The 23,560-nt window shown below is 42.9% G+C and overlaps 1 protein-coding gene across 1 annotated transcript in view; it reads left to right on the forward strand.

The window, feature by feature from the left end:
* The window catches only part of MEIOC (meiosis specific with coiled-coil domain), a 44,000-nt gene that overhangs the window by 12,552 nt on the left and 7,888 nt on the right, over positions 1–23,560 (forward strand). Inside the window, exons 6-9 of the mRNA XM_084859786.1 lie at positions 2,809–2,969; positions 5,671–5,775; positions 6,739–8,590; positions 12,843–12,977. Of these exons, the coding sequence (XP_084715912.1) occupies positions 2,809–2,969; positions 5,671–5,775; positions 6,739–8,590; positions 12,843–12,977 (2,253 nt within the window). The remainder of the gene's footprint in view (positions 1–2,808; positions 2,970–5,670; positions 5,776–6,738; positions 8,591–12,842; positions 12,978–23,560) is intronic.

Genomic DNA, 23,560 nt, shown 5'->3' on the forward strand with positions numbered 1-23,560 from the left:
TTCTGTCCAATACACTGCTACACCAGCAAAAAGGTATTAAGGAAGCATGATGAGCTGATCCATGATGTACTGTTGCAGCTATGTAGGTTAATGTTCCAGGTTCAGAGGCAGTATGCCACTAAATACCAGTTGCTAGAGTGGGGCAGGGTGGGGACAACACTGTGGAAGAGCTATTGCTTTCATGCCCTGCTTGTGGGCTTCCTGGAAGATCTAGCTGGCCACTGTGTGAAACTAGGTGGACATTTGGTTTGATCCAGTAGGGTGGTTATTATGCTCTTGTAATGCTGCAACAATGACAACTGTCGCAATAAGTTACCTATTGTACTAAGCACTAGACAAATATGATATCAGGGAAGTAGAGAGAATAGTTGTAAATGGTGATAGCCCTGTCTTCTGGTGAGGGGCTTGAGTACATTGTCTTGTAGTCCCTTCTGGTTCCATATATACTATAAAAATAAATTTCTGGACAGCTGAAGTCCTCAGCAATCCTCCATCTGCCTCTCAGCTAGCCATCTAGTTTTGGTGGATCATTTTTAGGCATCCTAACATAGGAAATTTAAAAGAAAGCGAGTTTAATGAATCCACAGTTTTTATGGCTAACGTAGTGTATAGAGATATTTGGAAGTTCAGCAAAAACAACAGACTCTTGTGGCAACTTAAAGACTCACAAAACTATTATGGCATAAGGTTTCATGGACACTGTTCACTTCTAATAAGTGTGTTAGTGTTTAAGGTGCCACAAGACTCTGTTGTTTTTACTGCAGTGGACTAATATGGCTACCCCTCTGGAATCCGTAGCACGTTCAGATGTACTACTAATCAGGTCTGATATAACATGTCGATCTAACAAGTGGATGTACCTTTGAATAGTTTGTAATAATTTTTACAACTATAGCTACTTTAAACATTTTCATATTTCCGTTCAGCCATGAAGTGTTGGCATTGGGCTTGCCTTTTCAGCTATACTTCCTCAGCTATTGGTACCGATAGTTAGACAGGACTGACTTCAGCTTTCTAAGTTACCTAAAACTCGATGTTGGCATACAGAACTGGAAATAATTTCAAGTTCATGTTTTAAACGACAGAGTAAAGAAAATTGTGAAATACTTTGCTCATTAAAATATTTTATAAATGCAAATATATGTAGAGCATATGCTTTGCATGCAGAAGCTCTCAAGTTCAATCCCTGGCAGCATCTCCATGTTGGGCTTGGAAGAAATCCTGCCTGAAACCCTGGAAAGCAGCTGCTAGTCAGTATTGACAATACTGGACTAGATGTACCTATGGTCTGACTCAGTATAAAGCAGCTTCCTATGCATTTTTACCCTGCTCTTCAGCCAAAGGGGCTCCCATAGTGGCTTACAAAGATCAGTAGTAAGACAGTCCCTGCCCTCATGCTTACAAACTAAAACATGTGACACGCAAGGGAAAAAAAGGATGGGGAAGGGAGGAGGGGAAAAAGCAAGCTCAGGCACCAGTTCTCAGAGTTAACAGTTCTTATAATGACCAATGGAGATGGAAACATTTCAGGCAGCTTGATGGAATGGCTGCCACCCAGTGAGGGAGAGTATGTATCTCGTTTCTCATCTTCATTGATCTTGGACAGGTGCACTTGGATCTTGGACAATGCAGTCAAATGCTTTTGAAAACAAGCCTTCATAAAAGAGAACCACAGGAGCAGGAAAACACTGCACAGTGGAGGAATAATGCCTTGTGTGCAAACCTGTATACAACCTTCATGGAGTAAGGCATGCAATGTTTTATATAAAATAAGGCATGCAATGTAGCCTCCATTGTTGGATGTGTTCTTTTGTTCCCTGGACAGCAGACTTCTTACATACAATCTGTTTTGCATATGGATTCTGTTTGCTAGATTGAGATCATATGATGTACAAATCACTTCTAGTTGTGGAAAGAGAAGAAATGAAGCATAACTGATAACATACTAGATGCTTTAGAAAGAAATGAAACCCAGATAGAACAGAATGTAGTTCAAAGTATTGCGTAATAGGCTTTAGCCCGAGTGTTGAACGTTTCATCCCAAGGGACGATTCCATTTCAGAAAAACTCCCAGAGGGCCACATTCCAGTGGTGGGCAGAGCCAAAGGCAAAAGGGGTGAGGCCAAAAATGCCTGCACATTTTAGCTTAAAGCTCTTACTGCCAGCAACTAAGTCTTAGGAGAGGTATTTCAACCTGTTAGAATGGGTGAAAAAACAGGAAAAGCCAGGAAACCACTAAATGATTGGAGGTGGGAGACAAGGGGAAGGGGTTCTGGCCATCTGGGGAACCCAGGAGAGACAGATTTGGCCCCCGAGTCTGAGATCTAACAAGTTTAAATTCTCCGCTACTGTGCAGGATCCTGCTGTGCTCAGCATCAACAATAAAAGCCCCTTAACTCTCAGAATGAATTGCTTACTACTACCACCTCAGGGATTAATTTGAGAATGTTACATTTTTACTCTTACGTCCTTATTTTGTTAGAAGATGTAAAATGTTTGAATATTAGCCTTGGAATTGCGGGAATAAATAAGTTTTAAAGCAGGAGTTGGGTATTTTTGTGACCGTTGCCATATGCTTTTGCTGTGGCCCATTAGGAAAGGATCTTTTCCCCACTCAAACTGCCTAATTACCTGGGTTGAGCAGTATCCCTTTAGCAGTGTGCTACTAGGGTCACTTGCTAAACCTGATGGCCTCTTAGCCCTTTACAACCAAATTATTCTCAATTGGGAAACTAGTTATGACATTTGTGCAATAAAATAAATAACATTCTGATTTTTATATTATCCCTTCTTGCATTTAAAATACAGAGTGAAGAGAATGTAGACTTACGGCAGAATTACAGTACTTCACTTCCTACAGCCTCCGAATGTTCAAACCATGCTGATTCTTCTCTTTTCTATGTTCCATGGTCTACATATGCAGATGATATTAAACAACCCCCTAGTTCTCAGATTAGTGTAAAGAACAGGTATATGGGTCTAACTATTAACTGAATAGGATGAGAACATTATATGGTTTATTTTGATTATATAGTTACTAATCTCTACAGGATTGAAGTCTACAATTCTTTAAAAATAATTAGTGACACTTTGTGGATGGTTTTACTTCATGGTCAGAATCCATCCAGACTCCGTATCTGACGTCATAATGGCATATTTTCTCAGGTCAGCTTGACTACCAACTCGGAAGGTTTTTTCACTTTCTGATACAGAATATGTGTAACTGCTTTAGTTATCTATAGGTTTTCCTATATTGTTCCTTACATTATTCAGGTGTCTTGTATGGGCCACTTTTTTCTGTTCTTGCCATCTCTTTGTAGCATACTTTAGTCTGGGTAATGTGGAAAATATAGAGAGATGGGTGAACCCTCCAAGGCTCTCCTCAGGACTTTTCTGGGGTTTTCAGAAAAAAAGTAAGGAAAACCTAGAAAAAATTCCCAAGGACTCAGGTGTAGCGCTGCCCTGGTCCATCCTCCAAGTACACTCCCCCCTCTCTTTTACCTTGGCATTGTTGGCACAGGAGTAGGAGTGGTGATAGGAGCAGTGAAAAGGGAAGTTTGTTTCTGCCCCTCCCTCCCCACCATCACCTAGTCTAATAGAGTAATGATGCATGGTGAACTATGCAGTTCTTTCAAGAGCTGTAGTTCCAAGAATTGTAATGACTATACTAACCATAGTCCACCACACCCCATTATGCTGTAGTGTAGTCTACTGTGCCCCATCACTCCATTAGTTTAGTTGACAGGAGAGGTGGAGGAAAGAGAAAATGCTTCTCTCCTTGCTTCCTGTTCCACACAGATAAGAAAAGTAGGTGAGGGTGTCGCGGGTGGAGTGGCAGAGATGGTTTTGTAGGATGGGGGAGGGCAGCGGATTTTGATGCAAGTGGCAGGGGAAGTTTCAGCTTTTAAAATCCACATCTCCTTTTGAGATAGGTTTTGCAGTACTCTGAAGTTCATTTCCAAGCCTGGCTTGGGAGAATTTTGCTGGCGTTGCTAGTTATATCTAGAAGGGGGTTAATGTGTGGAATAAGTTTTAGAGCAGGGGGTTTCATCTAGACCTTGAGATTTCTTCAGCCCACTAAATGACTGGATTCCTTCTTTTCATTAGGGACTTGAAGTTCCTGCCTTTTTGAGCCTTTCTACACGAGGCTTTTATTGTGCACTCGTGATTCCTCATGGTAATTTGAGGGTCCTTTACACAACATCGTCATCCTCCAGGGCCTCTCCCATGCTCTGCAACCATTATGGGTTTTTTAGATGGAGGAAAGTGCAATATTTTTCTGAATGGCGTTATATTTATAGTGTGTAATTGTGCAGTTCTGCTATACCACAGCACCATCTAGTGGCTGTACAATGAAACAACATATAGAAAGGCAGAAAAAGAAAAACGGTGAAAAAAAGCACAGGTAAAGGAACCCACCTTAATCCCACAAAGAATCCGGAAGTGGACACCCTCGTAAAGGTGCAGGATAAAAGCCTCATGTAGAAATGCCCTTTGACAGCTTGTTCAGTGATGTCATTATTTTATACCTTGTGGATATTTTTGCCCTCATTCACTTCATTTTCTATTAATAACTAGGCAGGGAATCTTGTTACTACTGCTATAATACACAAAAAGAAGTACAAGTTACTGCTGAATGAATATTAATTTAAGATTGGTAATAGTAACAGCTTTGATAAGATACCTTGCAAATAAGAAATTGATGTTTTTGTTTAAATACATTATATTTTGAATCATTTTTGGAAAACTGCAGAGTTTCAGTTGACTTATTATACTTCAGTAATTTCACAAGATATTGCAGTGATGAGCTCCCTCAGTTTCTCCTGTGGCTTTGCCTATAAAAATGGTGAGCAATTTACATGTAGTCTGAGTCTCCATGGAGCCAAGCTAACATGAGGTAGACAAGTTAAATGGTTTACCATTTGTAAATTTCACTCATCATTAGCAGATGGGAAATGTTATCCATACTAGTCTTTGGAACTTCTTAACTGCTGAGTGATAGGATGCATCTTGGTATACATTTTAAATTTTTGGAGCAAAATAAGATTTGCTAGTCAAGCCCTTGGTTGTAAAATGGGTCTTTGGGTGCTAGGGAGCAAGAACAATCAAGTGGATAGAGGGATTTAGATCTTGGTTCTTCATTTTTCCTTTAATAGATGGTGCTATGTCCCGAAGGTCCATATCCAATTGTTTATCTTCCTGACCACACTAACTCTCAAATAGCCTGTAAACATGTGAAATCTTTATGGAACAAATTGTAGTTTCAAGCAGTGGTGCAGCTAGGTAATTTTAAACCCTGAATTTAATGGTCTTGTGGGGGTGGGGGGCTTTAGTTAGCCTTGTATGTTGCTTCAGTTGTGAAGTTCAACCCATGATAAAGCAGTTGTGCATTGTAAGCTCACTTTAAATCATAGAACCATCAAGACTATAAAATAAAATGGAGTTTTCTTCTGATGCCCTCGTCACCTCCAGCTCTCTGGGTGTTAATTTGCGGGTCTCCTGAGCTGCAGGGCCCTGGACTTCAGCCCCAGGGTCCAGCCCTAGCTGCACCACTGGTTCCAAGATACGTCATTACATCTTGTGTTCAAAGAGCAAGAGAGACTAGAAGAGTAAACTCAAATATAGGCAGAAATTCTTAGCAAGTACTTACCCTATTTTATTTGTCCTTAGGATTCAAACAGAAAGAAATGACTATGGCAGTGAAACAGACTTATATGGACTGGTGTCTAACATCTTAGAAGAGCAAGATAAATCACAGCCATATTTTACTGAAGGGTTAGTACAATATTGAACATAGAGTAGTAATCTGTACATACACACATGCTATACCAACTTTTTCCATTGCCTTTGTTCTAGTAAAGCTATCCTGCATCTGTCAGCAGTGGAAGCCTGCAAGTTCTGCTTCTGTTGCTAAGGAGGCAGTGATGCATACTAACTTGAAACTTAAACTTGTGACTGTACCTTTCATGGATTTTTAGCAAGTACTTTAAGGGCGCGGTCCTATTGCGATCATAATATGCAATACGTCTCCAAACTTGGAGGCTTACGGTCATCTTATGCTGGTTGGGAGGAGCAGTGGAGGCAATCCCCATCCCCATTTCCTCCCCATCCTCTCACCCTGCATTTTCACTCGACAGTCTTTTTTGCCCATCTAGCAAAAGCATCTCGGAGGGAGAGGGAAGGATGCTGGAAAGGCTTCAAGATAGCTCGTATCCTGGCCTCTCCAGTCTCCTCCCCTCCCACCCAAACAATCCCTTTCCCCCCTCTCTGACGTTGTGTTCCCGACCTTGGCGACGCAACCAGCGTGGCTCTTTCTGCACTGGTGGGGAGGGGGGCAGAGCTTCAATTCCCAACTCCAAGGTTGGAGCTCTGTTTCCAGCCTCAGATCTTGGAATCAGAACTATCCTGTGGCCCCTCAGATGCTGTCTAGGGGCCATAGGATCATTCCCTAAGAAGCATATTACACATTGTTCAAGATATTTTATATCAGGCTGTATATTAAATAAAAATATGCCAACTGCCTACATGCAGCCTTCAAGGATCACTGTTTGTTCTTCCCATATTTTAGTCTGAGCTAGCTTTATACATGTCTCTAGTTCTCTGTCCCCATTTGAAATGATAGTAATAGCTCTGGGAGCACATTGGTAATGGGACATACTAAAAATGAAAGCAAATAATAGTTTAATGGGATAAAAACCAGTAAGGAATTGCACAACTATTAATGTTTCATTCTTGTAGGTCATGCACTTCTAGTTTAAAGTCTGTATGGCCCGTGAGCACTACCCGGTTTACAGAACACCCTGACCTGCTGTCAGAAACTAAGAGACCAATAGATGGAGTCATCCCACAACAGTCTTTTTATGGTGGAGAAACTTTACCAGTGTCTGAAAAACAATATCTGCATACTGGTACTGTAACTTTGCAACAGAAAGTGGATGATCTTTACCATGGGCTCACTAACACAGACCTTGATGAGCAATGGCTGTACCCTTCCAGGAATGATCATATCAGCTGTTATAATGTTCATACCAACGAGAATGCAAAAGCACCACCATTTCAAGATTATCCATATGTGAAAACATGTTTTAACCCACAAAACAGTCTTTTGGAAGCAATAAAAGAATCAGGAGCAGATACTTATGCTTATGGAAGAGATAAAGTAGCTTCTAAGGGACATGATGCACAGGTGCACCAAAAAAGACCTGAGATGTTTCTTTCACAATTTAGTAGATACAGTGAAAGTGCTGATTATTGCAGATACCTGGATTATTCTCATCCCAATAAAGTGAAACATAATAAAAATGCAAATTATGGCATGCAAGAGAGTAAAAAAATACCAAGTGGAACATCCGAGTTACCAGCCTTAGATGCAGATAATTATAGTAAACTTTTTCAAAATAAATCAGCTGCCCAGAAGAAAATGGAAGATGTCTCTTCAGAGCAACAGACTTTTACATTTCAAAAGACTACAGGACTCATATCAGAAAGGCAATTTGTGAATGAAAATTCATTTACACCTGACTTTGGTTTAAAATCAGATTTTGCCCTAAAGTCTCACACAACTGTCCCAGGAAGTGGTGATTTTGCAAATACTGCAGAACATTCAGAATATTTCAAATCACGGAATATCTTATCAACAAACCCAGTAACTATTTCATCAGGCATAAATGTAAGGCCAACATGGATCAACATACAGACTAAAAACAGTTCCTCTGTCCCTGTTCGGAATCAAGGCACCTTGATGAAGCTGAATAATCATTTATCTGCTGGTTCAAAATGTTCCAATCATTCTTACGATTTTTCTCAGTTGTCATCAACCAATTTAACTTTAAACAATAATTTGTTGCTCCAGAAATATTGCCAGGAACCCCCCACGGTATTTTCCAGTTTTGATTTCAGTGATGGCAATATTGCAGACCGAGTTCAGTCAGCCAGTCATACAGAAGGACTGAGTAAGGTAGGAGAAGAAAGCCTCTTTGAGTCTATTATTGACAAAAAAATTAAGCCATCAAATGGTTTTTGTGATAACTATTCACAGCAATATGGGATCACTGAAAATGGGGGTAAGCATAATGTTCAAGTTAAGTCACAAAATGGACATTTTGACTCTGAGGAAGGACAAAAACATCTAGATGGACTGTCGCAGAACACTTACCAAGACTTATTGGAGTCTCAAGGTCATTTCAGTAGCCACAGACAAGGAAGCGGAGACAATAATGTTGTCAGTAATCGTGTGAATCGCACTCAGACTTCTTGGTTTTCAAACAATTTCATGATGGGTGACTTGAGACACAGCTCAAGTGTCCCACAGCTTAGTACAAACAGATTTCCTTTGAAATCTACCCATCCTTTTGGCCAGTCTGTCATTCCCCTGATGGATTCCTATGATTTGTTCTCCTATGATGATTTAAGCCACTTGTATCCTTATTTTAATGATATGATGTATGGAGACAGTTCTTTCACAGGCTTTATGCCAACATTTGGATTTCAAAGACCAATGAAAACGCGGAGTGGGTCAGCCAGTGAGCTTCATGTTAGATTGGAAGAATGTTGTGAACAATGGAGAGCTTTGGAAAAAGAACGGAAAAAGGTAAGAAGAAAGAATTGCCCATATTAGAAGGGAGTACATTACAAAGTACTTTAGAAGGGAGTACATTATATTATATTGCCAGCTCCAAAGATTCTGTTATACTAGTGTATCCAAGAAATAGAACTCAGGTGGGGCTGAGCAGGTAGGAGCAAGCTTAATTATCAGTGGCAAGGGTTACCAGAGATAAGGAGTGTTTTTAGGAGCTATTTGCACTGACTTGGATGTAAGTCCCATTGAACTCAGTGGGGCTTACTTCTGAGTAGTTACATATAGGATTGTACTGTTAGCTTCCACCACAGTGGTACCCCTTTGCTTTTCCTCATACAAGTGAATGGTAGCTATTTGTTCCTATGGGGAAAAGGTATCTTGAGGACACTCACAATGAGAGCAATACCTGTCCAAACATTGGGTGGGCAGGCCACCACTAAAAGGAATGCCACAGGACATTGCAACATACAGTGTTCTTGAAATATATAGTCCTCCCTCTTTTCAAGGAACTGCTCATGATGGGTATTGTACTAATACTCAGAAGACCCAGCTTTGTGTCTTATAGGATGTAAACGAAAATAAGAAACTGTACACAATATTTGACAAAATAGATACATAGGAAGCTGCTTTATGCTGAATCAGACTGTTGGTCCATCTAGCTCAGTATGGTTTACTCTGACTGGCAGTGGCTGTCCATGGTTTCAGACAGAAGACTTTTCCAGCCCTACCTCGAAATGCCAGGGCTTGAACCTGAGACCTTCTGCATGCCAAGCATGTACTGTGCCACTGAGCTATGGCCCTTCCCCGCAGAAAATATTGGCAATATGTTAGATGAACTAAATAAATGGGATCATTCAATGTTTCTGTCTTTTGATATACTTACTGTGTGATGTTTCTTTGCCTGCCTGAGGACTAATTCTCACATTATTTAATTCATTAGATTTGTCTCCCACCAGTTCAACTCAAAAGAGCCCTAGAAGTTAAACTATGATTAAAGTGAAAAACTGTACACAGATATATATATATATATATATATATATATATATAAACTCAAACGTATCTAAGCCAGAAACATAAACACATATACAGGAAATATTAAATGTATCTATTAATCATGACGAAAAAGAAAAAAATAATATTTTATATTAATGATCTTAAGTTTACCATACATAACGTATTTTATAAAAAACCTTATAAAGGAAAGGTAATAATAAATATCAAACTTCAAACCTATTTATATTTCTTTCCCCTTCTGTTTGTTTAGGTTATTGAAAAACAATGTTACATATTTGAATAAATCATATTCATTCTACAGAAATAAAACCGAGTTTTCTATGAATGTGTTCTATCTTTGTCTCCCTTTCGATCTAACAAATAGGTTAATTTTTCCATTGTAGCAAACTCTCACATCTTATCTAAGAATTTTTTTATGATAGTATTGTTTGTAATTGGCTTTAATGATCATATAAGCAACTAACTCTTTGCAGTGTTGGTTTACTTGTTGTAGTTCTTTGTAATTTTGCACCAGGCTCTGATTGGTGAATAATAGGGCTCTAGTGAAAAAAACAGAGTACTCCCCATAAGGTGGGAATCAGAGGGCTGGAGGGGCAACAAACGCTCTGTGGTGGAAGAAATGCAGCTGACGCTTCCCCTTTTACCAGCGCTAGCTCTCCTCCATCTCTTGACTCAACGTGTCACTGATAATGCTGCCACGCTGCTGCAGACCAGGAAGGGACTCCTGGACCGGCAGCAGTGTCAATATCAGTAACTATAGAGCTGTGAAGGCCCAGAAAAAAATGGAAAAAAAACAATTTTTGTTTTTTCCCAAAAAATTGAACAGCTTTAGGTTATTAGAGTTCCAATCGAAACTAACAAAGGCATTCTCCTTCATTGGGAGGATGAGCACTGTGCAGAGAAATCCCTTTGTTATCTCCAATCAGTGACTGGAGATAACATGGAGAGTCCTCTCCCCTGGTTTCTTCCCAAGCCTCCAGGACTGATAAGACAGGAGCCTTGTGGGTGAGCGTTCTTGGTTCCAGGAGTTAGCTAGTTGCCCAGCTCTTGATGGAGCTGTACTCCCTTTAAAACAGGAGTGCAAAACCAAAGCCAGCCCTCCTGGATAGCCAGTGTGGCTGTCTGGGGTTCCCCAGATGGCTAGGCCCCCTACCCCTGGCTCCATTTCTTTCCCCCCAGCCATTGATTGTTTGGTGGCTTCTTGGCTTTTCTGCAGTTTTTACCCATTCTGAAAAGTTGAAATGCCTCTCCTAAGTCTTAGTTACTGGCAATAAAAGCTTCAAGCTGAAATAGGCTGGTATTTTTGGTATTTTGACCCTTGCCCCCACCTACCATTGGAATGAATGGGGCCCCTGAGAGCTTTTCTGAAATGGAATTTGGCTCTCAGGCTGAAAGAGGTTCAGTACTCTTTGTGTACTCGTTGACGAATGAGCTCCCTAGTGAGGTTCGCCTGGCACCTACATTGTATTCCTTCTGGTGCCTTTTTATTCTCCCAGGCATTTTAGTATTTTAGCTTTCTAGTCTTTTAGCTTTGCTGTTTTAAATCTGTATTTTAAATCTCTGCATTGCTGCTAGGTTTTATTCTGGTTGTATTGTTATATTGTGGTTTTAATGCTTTTATATTTTTGTATTGTTTTACTGTGTACTTTTTGGTTTTAATTTTTGTGAACTGCCCAGAGAGCTTTGGCTATTGGGTGGTATAGAAAATAATTAATTAATTAACACACACACACACACTCTCTCTCTCTCTCTGCCTTAAAGGAGCAGATTCATAGCTGGGGGTGCTCCTTGATCCACATGTGTCACTGGAGGCTCTTGAACTTTCCAAGCATTTCCGTGGCTTAATTTGAAACAGAAATAATGTAATAACAATCTGATTTCAATCCGTTTCCATTTGTCCATGAAAAGAGGAAGTCCCATAATAAGAGGTGCTAGACCACAGCGCCATCTAGTGGCTGTCTAAATGAAACATAGAACTCACAGATAAAGGGGGGAAAGGGTAGGGGAAGGGAAGCGCATGTAAAGGGCTGATCTTAATCCTGCAAAGAATCCAGAAGCAGAAGCCCCAGTAAAATCATGGGATAAAAACTTCGGTGTGGAGAAGCCCTAGAGCAATTCTCGGTAGTTTAAAACCCACAATTCCATCCTCAACCTCAGCATTCCTCCTCTCAGTAACATTGCATATTATCCACCAACCCTCAAAACCCTGATAAAAATGTGAAAAACAAGTAAGAGTTAATTTGAGATATACCAAATAAGTAAGATCACATCTTTTATTGGGCCAACAGGCATTAATCTAAGAGGATGAAAGCTTTTGAGCTACACGGGATTTTGTATCAGGCAGCATTCTGAAGATTTTGAGTGTAATTCTTGGCCCGTTAAAGTCAGTGAGGAAACCTCCCCAGCAGTTGTAATGAATCGGAATAGTATCTTTCCTGTGCAGCGCTAGTTCTTATTCTCTGGAGGAAACAACAGCGAACACCATGCAGCGTTACTTAGGAGTCAGAGAGAGCAATCATATGGCCTCTAGACACTGTCTAGAGGGCCACAGGATATGCTCATTTCTGGGAACTGACCTTGGAGCCCGCGCTGTGAGGTCGGTTCCTGGAAAACGTGATTGCCCCCCTCGTCCGCCCTGCCTCGGAGGCAGTGCAGAGAAGCCCTGTCCTCCGTGCTTGGATGAGGAGCTCGAAGCAACTGAAAAGGAGCGGGGCTGGGGGGCGTTCCAGGGCGGGGAGAGTGGAGCTGCGCGTACGATACACCCTATGTGTTGTACGTGCAGCTTCCTCTCCTGGTCGCCCCCCCCTCCCCCGGGCAAGACAACCGAAAACAGCTATCTAGCAAAAAATAGCAAAGCAGGAGAGGCGCGGAGGGAACAATTCCCCCTTTGCCTCTCCTGCCTTGCTTTGGATAGGTGGTTGCCTCCAAGGTCAGAGGTGGCTGTCTGTCTAGTTAGGATTGCGCCCTAAGTTACTTGGATAAAATCATTAAGAATTTGGTTTTTTATTTTCAGTTTGTTACTTCAGCTGTAGCATATTCAACTCAATAAGCACCCCCCCCCATCTCCAATGTGCCCCAACACCCTTTGGACTATCCAAGATCGTCACAATTAGAAATGGTTGTTGAGTCTTGTAGATTTTCACTAACCAAGATTTTATTTTTTTAGTTTGAGAAAGTTGGGCTTTGCTTTACTGTATATATAAAAAAAGAGCAATTTACCATGACAGATTAATTATTATATATTTTTCAGACTGAATCAGCTCTTGCCAAAAATTACCCTGGGAAGAAAGTGTCCAGTACTAACAACACTCCAATTCCAAGACTGACATCAAATCCATCCAGAGTTGATCGTTTAATTGTGGATCAGTTACGAGAACAAGCCAGAGTGAGTTATTTAAATGTCAAAATACCATATTTTGACTGGGTTTTATAAGCACTTCCAGATGCAAATCATGATTAGCCCTGCTGTTCCCCAAATTGGCACATATATTGCTTTGATGTCTGCCTCTCCTGGACATCAGAACTCTGGCCTTAGTTCAGGGGTCCCCAACCTTTATGGGTTAGTGGGCACATTTGGAATTTTGAGAGAATGTCATGGATGCTCTCACAAAATGGCTGCCATAGGGGGCTTGTCCATTCATAAAATGGCTGCCATGATGGGCTTGGCCAGTCACAAAACACTACCAGTGAGACTAAAACAAAAGTAACTTGCCCAAGAACCTAAGTACAAAGCAGAGGTAGGGCCCAAGCTCCAAAACACAACCCCCCCTCTTTTGAACCCAAATAAAGATGGTGCTGGAGGGCAGAACTTCACTTTGCAACATGTTAGCCTCCCATTAAAAATAATAATATATTTTTTAAAATCTAATCAGGAGGGGCAGACAGCTTGGTGGGTGTCAAGAGAGGTGTCAGTGGGATATTGGTGCCAAAGGATACCACAGTGGAAACCCAGCCCTAGATATTCCAAGCAGAAGGCAAGAGCTTTTTCTAGTGGCTAAGGGTATAGGGTTCCCATCCAATAGGCAGGCATTTTTTCCTTTGTTCCTCCTGGGTTAGTGAGATATGGGGGAAAGGAAAGAGTTTGTCTACTTTCAGCCATCTCAGGCCCCTACCAGCCTGGTCTTTACATCCTAGGAAATCCCAGCAGTACCGTCCCTAATTTTAGAGACCTTTGGAGAGAGAAAAAGAGTTAGAAAGGCAGCGCATGCCAAAACTGATCATTTTACCTCTGTTCCCTCCCTACTCTGATTCCATTGTGCCCTGAATATGATGCTTAGTAGAGAGAGAGCAATTAAATGAGGTAAAAGAACTATTTGGAACAAATTACATAGAAAAATGAAATGAAAACGCAGGATTAAACTATATGTTGCACATAAACATGTGCAATAGGAGCTCAATGGACCTTTTTATGCTTGAAAAGCTGCCTGGGAGCGAGGGAGCATCCACCTGCTGTTTTCCCACCCTAGATCACCTCTCCAAGCAAAATCTCCCAACCACAGTTTGGAGCAGGGAAGTCGTTAAGTATCCCCCCCCCCCCCCGGTACTGCTCGTTGGTCCCCAATGCTCTTCCCAAACCATCTTTTTAAGCAGATAAAAGAGAATTTGTATGCAACATAGTGGCTGGGTTCAGACAACATGATAATCCACACTCATGGGCTGAGTGTGGATTGTCGTTGAAATGTTGGTCATCATGTTGTCTGAACCCAGCCACCCTAACAAACCATGGTTTGTTAACCAACAACAACCCACAGTTCACAACCCAACAACAAACCATGGGTTCTGTTCATGGGCTGTTCATGGTTAACAAACCATCAATACGGCAATGGAACCAATTACCTGGGGAGGTGGTGGGCTCTCCCACACTGGAGGCCTTCAAGACGAGGCTGGACAGCCATTTGTCAGGGATACTCTGACTTGGATTCCTGCATTGAGCAGGGGGTTGGACTCGATGGCCTTGTAGGCCCCTTCCAACCCTACTATTCTATGATTCTATGATTCTATGATCATTTATTAGCACGGCTGGGTTCAAGCAAGTCATTTGACCTACATTGGAGTGCTAGACTAGTACCTGGTTCAGACGTAACGACAACCCATGGATTGTCATGCAGAAGCGGGAGAGAGTGAATGCACTGCTTCCCACCACTTCCACTATTACTCAATCTACAATTGCCTCGTTCATAGGTTGTTGAGCCTAATGTGCAAACCCAGACCATTGGGTTGTTTAGGGGCTAAACAGCCCAGCGGTTAACCCATGGTTTGTTGTTAGGTTAACCGCTGGGTTGCTTAGCCCTAAACAACCTATTAGCCCAGGTTCGGATATCACACTCAACAACCTATGAACAAGCTGATCGTAGGCTGATTAAAAGCGTAAGTAGCTGGTGTGCTGCAGGCAGCGTGCCCAGTCTCTCCTCCGCGCCCCTGACAGCCCATGTTTTGTCATGGCTGGTGTTACATGTGAACATCCCCTAGAAGTTCAGGGATTTCCTTTTGACAAGATAGTTCATAGGAAGGTGTAGCTATTTTTTCACCATGCATTTCCTTGAGTTCGTGATCTAAGCGGGTGTTTTCCTTTTGCTTTCATGCTCAAACCTCCTATCCCCACCTGAAGTTGTCCATGTGTGTATTTGTCCCTTCCCTGGATATTTCCATCACCAATCTGGTCAACCTTCTATAGTCCAGTCTCCCTGCCCCAACCAAATCCATATGTTGTCCCTCTGCTGAGTGAAGCTGGTCATGTTTATTTGCCTTAGAAATGTATGCCTTTGCTAGCATGAATATGCAATGGTTGTCTTTTGTAAGGAAGCTTAGTTTAGTTTATTTCTCCATAGCCAGCCAGGATTTTGCATATATTAAAGCCTACTTTTGCAGACTAAAAGCATAAAGCAAGAAAGATACAGAGTGTCAATATACAAAATTCAGGCTAAATATAGTAGGAAAACAATAACGTAACATTTTGTATATTAAAAATTATTGAAATAGCTAAAATAGCTCGATGGCCCATATTATCATCTGTTGAGATAAAAGACCTCCTCTTCCCTAGAGCCAACTTAACAAATTTAGCAGTGTGGTATGTCACGAAATAATCTGTCCTAATCAGTAAAAATAGGATTTTATTTAAAGAGGAGTTATCTTTAATACCAACGTAAGTGGATCAAGGTATCGAGTCCCCAGATGGGTGTTCCAAAAGAGGGTGAACCACATCCTCTACCTTCTGACATCCAACTGGACAATGTCTATTCGCCCTAGGTTGGTGCCTATTAATCTTCATTCACTGCAGGCTGTTTAATCTTGTTTTAGTTAAGAACCATCTAAAACGATATGAGCAGACAAAAGACAAATACGGGGGCAACTTCCCGAGAAGGGCTACATTTACATAGCATGTTGGAACAGTTGGCCACTAGTGCAGTAGTAGTCTGGAAGTAGTAGTAGTATTGTTAGGGAAATATCCAAGGCAGGTTAGGTGGACCAATCAGAAATTTATTAAAGCACATCACAGCCATGGGAGAGACAGACGAAACTGTGTCTCAGATAAAAGAATCAGGATGCATTTATTCAGACTGAAAGTTGGAGAACAAAGAAAATACACTACGCATTCTCAGAAACCAGTTAGTACTCAGCAGCAGTCTTATCAGCACAGCGGCCTTTTTATCTTTAGGGACGAGTTACTTTTGTGGATAGGAATTTTTTGCTTATGAGCAAATTACAATTACCTTCTCATAGTCAGACGCGCGCGCACACACACACACTCAATCCCTGTCAGGACTGTCAGGCTCCCCCTCCTCCAATTCCACCTCACAGTACGACTGAAGTGGCACAAACACAACCTGCCCCATCACCAGAATCTGGTGAGGACTGTCAATTGGACTCTTCCTCCTATTCTTCTGTCCCCCCTTCGATCTCATCTCCAGATGATGTAGTTGCAACAAGAGATAGAGCCTTGCCTTCCAAGGACATGGGCGAGTTTTCTGACCAAGTGCCTAGAGTGGCACAGTCGTTGGGCATTGCGGTGCAAAAACCTGCACAACAACTCCATGATCTGGTGTTCGATGCCATAATGACGGACATGTCTACCCCAGTAGCCATTCCTTTTCTTCCACCTCTGCTGAGTACAGTGCAACAGACATGAAAAACGCCTTCATCCTTGACCCCGACTTCCAAGAGGCTTGAATCTATGTACCAGGTTCAAGAGACAGACAGTTCTTTCCTCTTTGCACATCCAAAACCGAACTGTAGAGCCCACTTAGGGCCACTCTCAAAAACCACATGCCTCACCTGTAGATAAGGAGGGCCGTAAGCTGGATCTGGTAGGATGCTGCCTCTACTTTTCAGCAGCATTGGGACTTTGGATTTCAAATTACCAGGCAATGATGGCTAGGTACCAGTTATTCCTTTGGGAAAAAATGGATTTGCTTATCGCTTACCTCCCTGAGGATCAACAAGAATTAGCAAGAATGTTTCACGCGGAAGCGTCCAAATTATCCTGTCAGGAGATCAATACAGCCTGTCATCAGGCAGACTGCAATGCTAAGGTGATGTTGGGTTCTGTTGCCTTAAGGAGACACACTTGGCTCCCTTCATACCGACCATTACAAACTACCTTTTGGAGATCTCCTGAGCATATTTTACTTGACTTGGACGAGAGTGACGTCAGACAACTGGGTGCTAACTGTTATCCGTCAAGGATACAAAATAGAATTCAACACCCTTCCACCGCTAGGTTCAGTATGGACCACCCCATTCTCAACAGTCCTGTAGGAAGAAACACAATCTCTTCTAAGGAAAGGAGCTATCCGGTGCCTTCATCCAAAGCTCAGTACTGAGGGCCTTTTTTCCAGGTACTTCACCATACCAAAACGAGACAGAGGCCTTCGACCCATTTTAGATCTTCAGGACCTGAACAAATTTGTCAAAGCTGAGCGGAGAGGAGAACGAACTCTGTGCATGTCTACTCAGAAGAAAGTCTTATTGAGTTCAATGTGACTTTCTCGTACACATGTCAGCACCCCACTTGCCCCCAGCTCAGCTTTGTATTTCCACATCCAACTCATGATCAAACCTCCTGTTAGTTATCTCAGAAGACCCTTGGGTGAATGGGGGGGGGGGGTTTCCAGGGAAACAGCTGGATTGAGAGAGAATCTCCCCCACACATACACACACATAATGGAAGAATACAGTTCTTCATATTCCCTGGTATGTTTATTCCTCATGTTGTCCATTCCCTGAGCATGTGCAGAGTGTGCTTTTTATTCAAACAAAGAGAAGATTGCTAACCTTTCCCTTCATGCTGCATTTGTACAAGTGTGACTGCTTCAGAAAGAACTTTCCATTATACTGTCTCTTTTTCATGAGTTTCATAACAGAAGTGTGGTGTAGTGGTTAAAGGCCAGCCCAAAGTCACCCAGTGAGATAACTAACAGGAGGTTTGATCATGAGCTGGATGTGGAAATACAAAGCTGAGCTGGGGGCAAGTGGGGTGCTGACATGTGTAGGAGTAAGTTGCATTGAACTCAATAAGACTTACTTCTGAGTAGACATGCACAGAGGTCGTTCTCTCCATTTTAGCCTCACAACATCAACAACAATGCTGGATGTGGAAATATAAAGCTTAACAGGGAGAATAATACCTCATGCAGGGCTCCAGGACCAGCATGGTCATTTTTAAAGGTTTTTTCTTTCTTTAAAACAGCATTGCTTTAAACAAACAGTGCATCGCTCAGGCATACCTAGGACAGCCTTGTTTTGGGAAGCCCCTAGGAGGAGGAAGTGTTTTGGCTGAAAGTAAACGGAGACAGAGGATTTCAATTTAAAAAGAACACCCACAAACAAGGCGGTGAGCACAGTTCGTTTTTTAAAAAAACTTGCATATTTATTATCGGAACATACTACACTGCGTTTTTATTTACGAAAATTCTGCGACTTTGCGGACGACAAAAAAAAAGCTGCATGACTGCTGGCTCCACAGGATCTCGTGGTGCTGTTCCACAGAGGATTCCATGGCACAGACTGAAGGGAATTCGATCCCATTTCAGTCCATGGAGGAATTCTCTGACATCCCTACTCTTTGTAACTCCCGCGAACATGACTTGCAAAATTTTTTGCTCCAGAGCGGGAGTTGGTCAGAGATCACTAGGCAATGCCTTTTTCCTGGAATGGAAGGAAATGCTGTTCTACCTTTTTCCTCCGTTTCCCCTCCTCACGAGAGTGATCTCGAAAATCAGAGAGGACACCACGAATTGCATCTTAATAGCCCCATAGTGGCTGAGGCAACCTTGGTTCAAAATACTGAGAGACCTGGCAAAGGGGCATTGCCCGTCACTCCCACAAATAGGCAATTTAATTTTTCGAGATCGAGGCTGAATTCTTCACCCTGATCTCCATACCTTGAAGCTCATGGAAGATCCGATGTCCAGAGACTGTCCCCCACCGATCCTGGCAACTGTACAGTCAATACTAGATGCGGCGAGAAAGCCGTCGACGTGCCGATCATACTCACCCAAATGGGATTCATTTGTAAAGTTTGTGACTGAAAGCAATTATAATCCTAATGGTGGTTTGCTTACAGATATTTTGTGTTTTCTCCAACACTTATATAGTAGAGGACTGAAATATTCTTCCATAAAAGTATATACCTCAGCAATATCCGTGATAAGGGGCAACATAGATGGGTGTTCGATTTCCGGCCACCCTTTATGCAAACAGTTCCTACGCGGACTTCAAAACTTGGCTCCTCCCATGAGGGATCTCATCCCTCAATGGGACTTATCACTAGTTCTTAACAGCCTAATGTCCGCTCCATTCGAACTTCTTGCTACCAGCTGTCTGTAACAGCTGTCTGTTTCCCGCCTCCCAGCTGAGCAGAGAAGAGCAAGCTGCTCCAGCTGGTCCAGGGACTACAGAAGCAGGCAAGCTCCCAGAGAGCGAGCGAACAGAGCGACCGAACAGGGGGAGCAAACAGGAGTTGGCCAGGGGAGTTGCAGTGGTTGAAGAGACAAAGGAGACAGAGGCTAAGAGGTAAGTGGGTTGCAGGAAGCCCAGGGGGCTGCCCTTTATCCTTCTGATTGGCTGTGAGCTCACCAGGTGCTTCTGAGAGCTCCAACTGAATTGGAGGGGTGTGGCCTGAGTACTCCCAGCAGCTGACTGGGCGGGAAGCTTCAGTCTGTTTCCCGCCTCCCAGCTGAGCAGAGCAGAGCAGAGCAGAGCAGAGCAAGCTGCTCCAGCTGGTCCAGGGACTACAGAAGCAGGCAAGCTCCCAGAGAGCGAGCGAACAGAGCAAGTGAACAGGGGGAGCAAACAGGAGTTGGCCAGGGGAGTTTGGCAGGGGAGGTCAAGGGGGAGGCCCCTAACATTTGTTTATTTTTTTACTAACTTTTTTTCATTTATTTGTCTTGTAACACACACTTCCACACCAGTGGGACACTGCTTTTAACCTCTACTGAGTAGAGGAGCAGGCACAGGCTAGTCTAGAACAATCACAAAGCTAGACACAAAAAGGGAAAAGAGGCAATGGAAGGACAGGGCTCTCCAGTGGTGGTGACCTGCAAGGTGTGTGCAATGTTTGTTTTCTTGCCTGAGAACAACATGGCCTACACCTGCAACAAGTGCAAGTTGATCACGCTGCTGGAGGAAAAAGTAAGTGGACTGGAGCGGCGACTGTCGACCCTCCGGGGAATAAGAGAACACGAAGAGTTCTTGGACAGAATGGGGGAACTACAGCAGCAAAGGGCAGACCAGAAGCTTGAAGAGCAACAGCAATATGAGGCAGTGGGAAATGCTGAGGTGAAGAAAAATGGAATAGAGGATACTCCTTGGAAAAAGGTGACAGTTAGGAGAAGAAGAACTAGACGCCACTCTGCACCAGTGGAAGCAGTGGAGCTGTGGAACCGATTCCAGGTACTTGCAGATGAGACTGGAGGACAGCCTGCAGAGGAAGAATCACAGGAGAACCTGCATGCAAGAGGCTAAAGGTCAGTCAAACAGAGGCGATGAAACCCAGACCTACAAGAAGAAGAAGAGAAGAGGGGTAGTAGTGGGAGACTCCTTGCTGCGTGGGATCGAGACCCAAGTATGTTGCGAAGACCCATAGACTCGCCAGGTATGTTGTCTCCCGGGAGGACAGATTAGAGACGTGACTGAAAGGTTGCCTGCACTCATAAAGCCCACTGACAGGTATCCCTTTCTTCTCATCCATGTGGGAACAAATGATACCGCCAAGCGGAGCTACGACGAGATCACGTCAGACTTTGAAGCTTTGGGAAGGAAACTCAATAACTTTGGGGCCCAGATAGTTTTCTCATCCATCCTTCCAGTAGTTAGAAGAGGGATAGAAAGGGAACGAAAAATACTCCGGGTGAATGATTGGCTACGAAGGTGGTGCCGACGAGAGAGATTTGGATTCTGGGACCACGGGCTATACTTCCTGGAAGATGGGCTGTTGGCTAGGGATGGCTTGCACCTCACAAAGGATGGGAAGAATGTGTTTGGCCACAGCATGAAGAACTTCATCAGGAGGGCTTTAAACTGAATCCTATGGGGAAGGGAGATGTAATGTTGGGGGTAACAAGGGACATAGACGCATGCACTGCAATGGAGAGAACAGATCTGATAGCGCCCAATAATAGTCTTCAGACACATGTAGGAGGAAAGCCAGACTATGAAGCACATGGTCTTCGATGTCTGTATACTAATGCCCAGAGTATGGGAAACAAACAGAACGAACTTGAACTCTTAATACAAGAGGGAAATTATGACCTGATAGGTATAACTGAGACTTGGTGGGATGACTCTCATGACTGGAATACAGCAATTGAAGGATATAACTTGTTCAAAAAGAACAGGAGGAACAGAAAGGGAGGTGGGGTTGCACTGCATGTGAAAAATACATATCTCTGCACAGAAATACAGGAGGAGGAGCTTGGTAGCCCCATCGAGAGCATCTGGATCAAAATAAATGAGCCAAAGAATAAAAAGAAACTGGTGGTTGGAGTCTACTACCGGCCACCCAATCAAGGAGAAGACAAGGATGAAACTTTTGAAAAGCAAATAGCCAATGTTTTAAGGAAGCATGATGTAGTAGTAATGGGGGACTTCAATTTCCCCGATATTTGTTGGGAGACAAATTCTGGAAAATGTGGCCCCTCCAGGAAATTCCTGACTTGTGTGGCGGATAACTTCCTCCTACAGAAAGTAGAGGAAGGAACTAGAGGATCGGCTATCCTTGACTTGATCCTAACCAACAGAGATGACTTAGTGGATAAAGTAGCAGTTACAGGAACTCTGGGGGAAAGTGACCATGTTGTACTTGAGTTCTTGGTTCTAAGGGAAGCAAAAGCCAAGTGTAGTCAAACGCGTACCCTGGATTTTAGGAAAGCTGATTTTCATACACTCAGAACAATTATCAGTAAGGTCCCATGGCAAGCGATGCTAGCGAGAAAAGGAGTCCAAGATGGGTGGGAGCTTTTAAAAAAGGAAATTCTCAAGGCACAATCCCAAGCAATTCCAACAAGAAGAAAAGGTGGAAGACAACAGAAGAAGCCAATGTGGCTTCACAAAAAGCTTAGGGATGACCTGAAAACAAAAAAAGGACACATATAGGAAGTGGAAAGAAGGCCAAGTAACAAAGGAAGAGTACAGGCAGATAGCACAGAATTGCAGGGATGGTGTCAGGAAGGCTAAAGCTGAGAATGAGTTCATGAAATGAGCTGAGGTTAGCAAGGGATGTTAAAAACAACAAAAAGGCTTTCTTCAGCTACGTGCATAGTAAAAGGCAGAGGAAAGAAATGGTGGTTCAGCTATTAAATAAGGATGGCAAAATGATAACAGATGACAAAGAAAAGGCAGAGGTGCTCAATTCCTACTTTGGCTCAGTCTTCTCCCAAAAGAGGGTCTATGACTCCCCTGGCAAAGGCAAAGTACAGGCTGAAGGGGCAGGATTGCAGCTTGAGATCGACAGGCATATGGTCAAGGAACACCTCATTACTTTGAATGAGTTCAAATCTCCAGGGCCAGATGAACTGCATCCTAGAGTCATAAAGGAACTGGCAGAAGAACTCTCAGAACCAATCTCTATTCTCTTTGAGAAATCATGGAGGACGGGGGAAGTGCCAGGTGACTGGAGGAGGGCTAACGTCCCTATCTTCAAAAAGGGTAAAAAGGAGGAACCTGGGAACTACAGACCAGTCAGTCTGACATCAATCCCTGGGAAAATTCTGGAGCAGATCATAAAGCAATCCATCTGGAGGCACCTTGACAACAATGCCGTGATTACTCGAAGCCAACATGGATTTGTCAAAAACAAGTCCTGCCAAACAAATCTGATCTCATTTTTTGATCAAGTCACCTCCCTTGTAGACCGTGGGAATGCTGTAGACATCATATACCTCGACTTCAGCAAAGCTTTCGACAAAGTGCCCCATGATCTCCTGATGAGCAAACTAGCTCAAATTGGGCTAGATAAAACAACGATCCGGTGGATCCACAGTTGGCTACAGAATCGGACTCAAAGAGTGCTTATCAATGGGACCTTCTCAAGCTGGGGAGAGGTAACGAGCGGGGTACCACAGGGCTCAGTCCTGGGCCCAGTGCTCTTCAACATTTGTATGAATGACTTGGAGGAGGAGGTGCAGGGAATGCTGATCACATTTGCAGATGACACAAAATTGGGTGGGATAGCTAATACTTTGGAAGACAGAAACAAAATTCAAAGTCATCTGGATAGACTGGAGCGCTGGGCAGAAAACAACAGAATGGCATTTAATAGGGACAAATGCCAAGTTCTGCACCTAGGAAAAAGAAACCAAATGCACAGTTACAAGATGGGGGATACGTGGCTCAACCACACTACAAGCGAGAAGGATCTTGGAATTGTTGTCGATCACAAGCTGAATATGAGCCAACAATGTGATGTGGCTGCAAAAAAGGCAAATGCTCTTTTGGGCTGCATTAATAGAAGCATCGCTTCCAAATCCCGGG

Source organism: Heloderma suspectum, chromosome 5 (assembly GCF_057233095.1).
Source record: "Heloderma suspectum isolate Gila_16-S chromosome 5, 16-S_ref, whole genome shotgun sequence".
Taxonomy (NCBI): Eukaryota; Metazoa; Chordata; class Lepidosauria; order Squamata; family Helodermatidae; genus Heloderma; species Heloderma suspectum.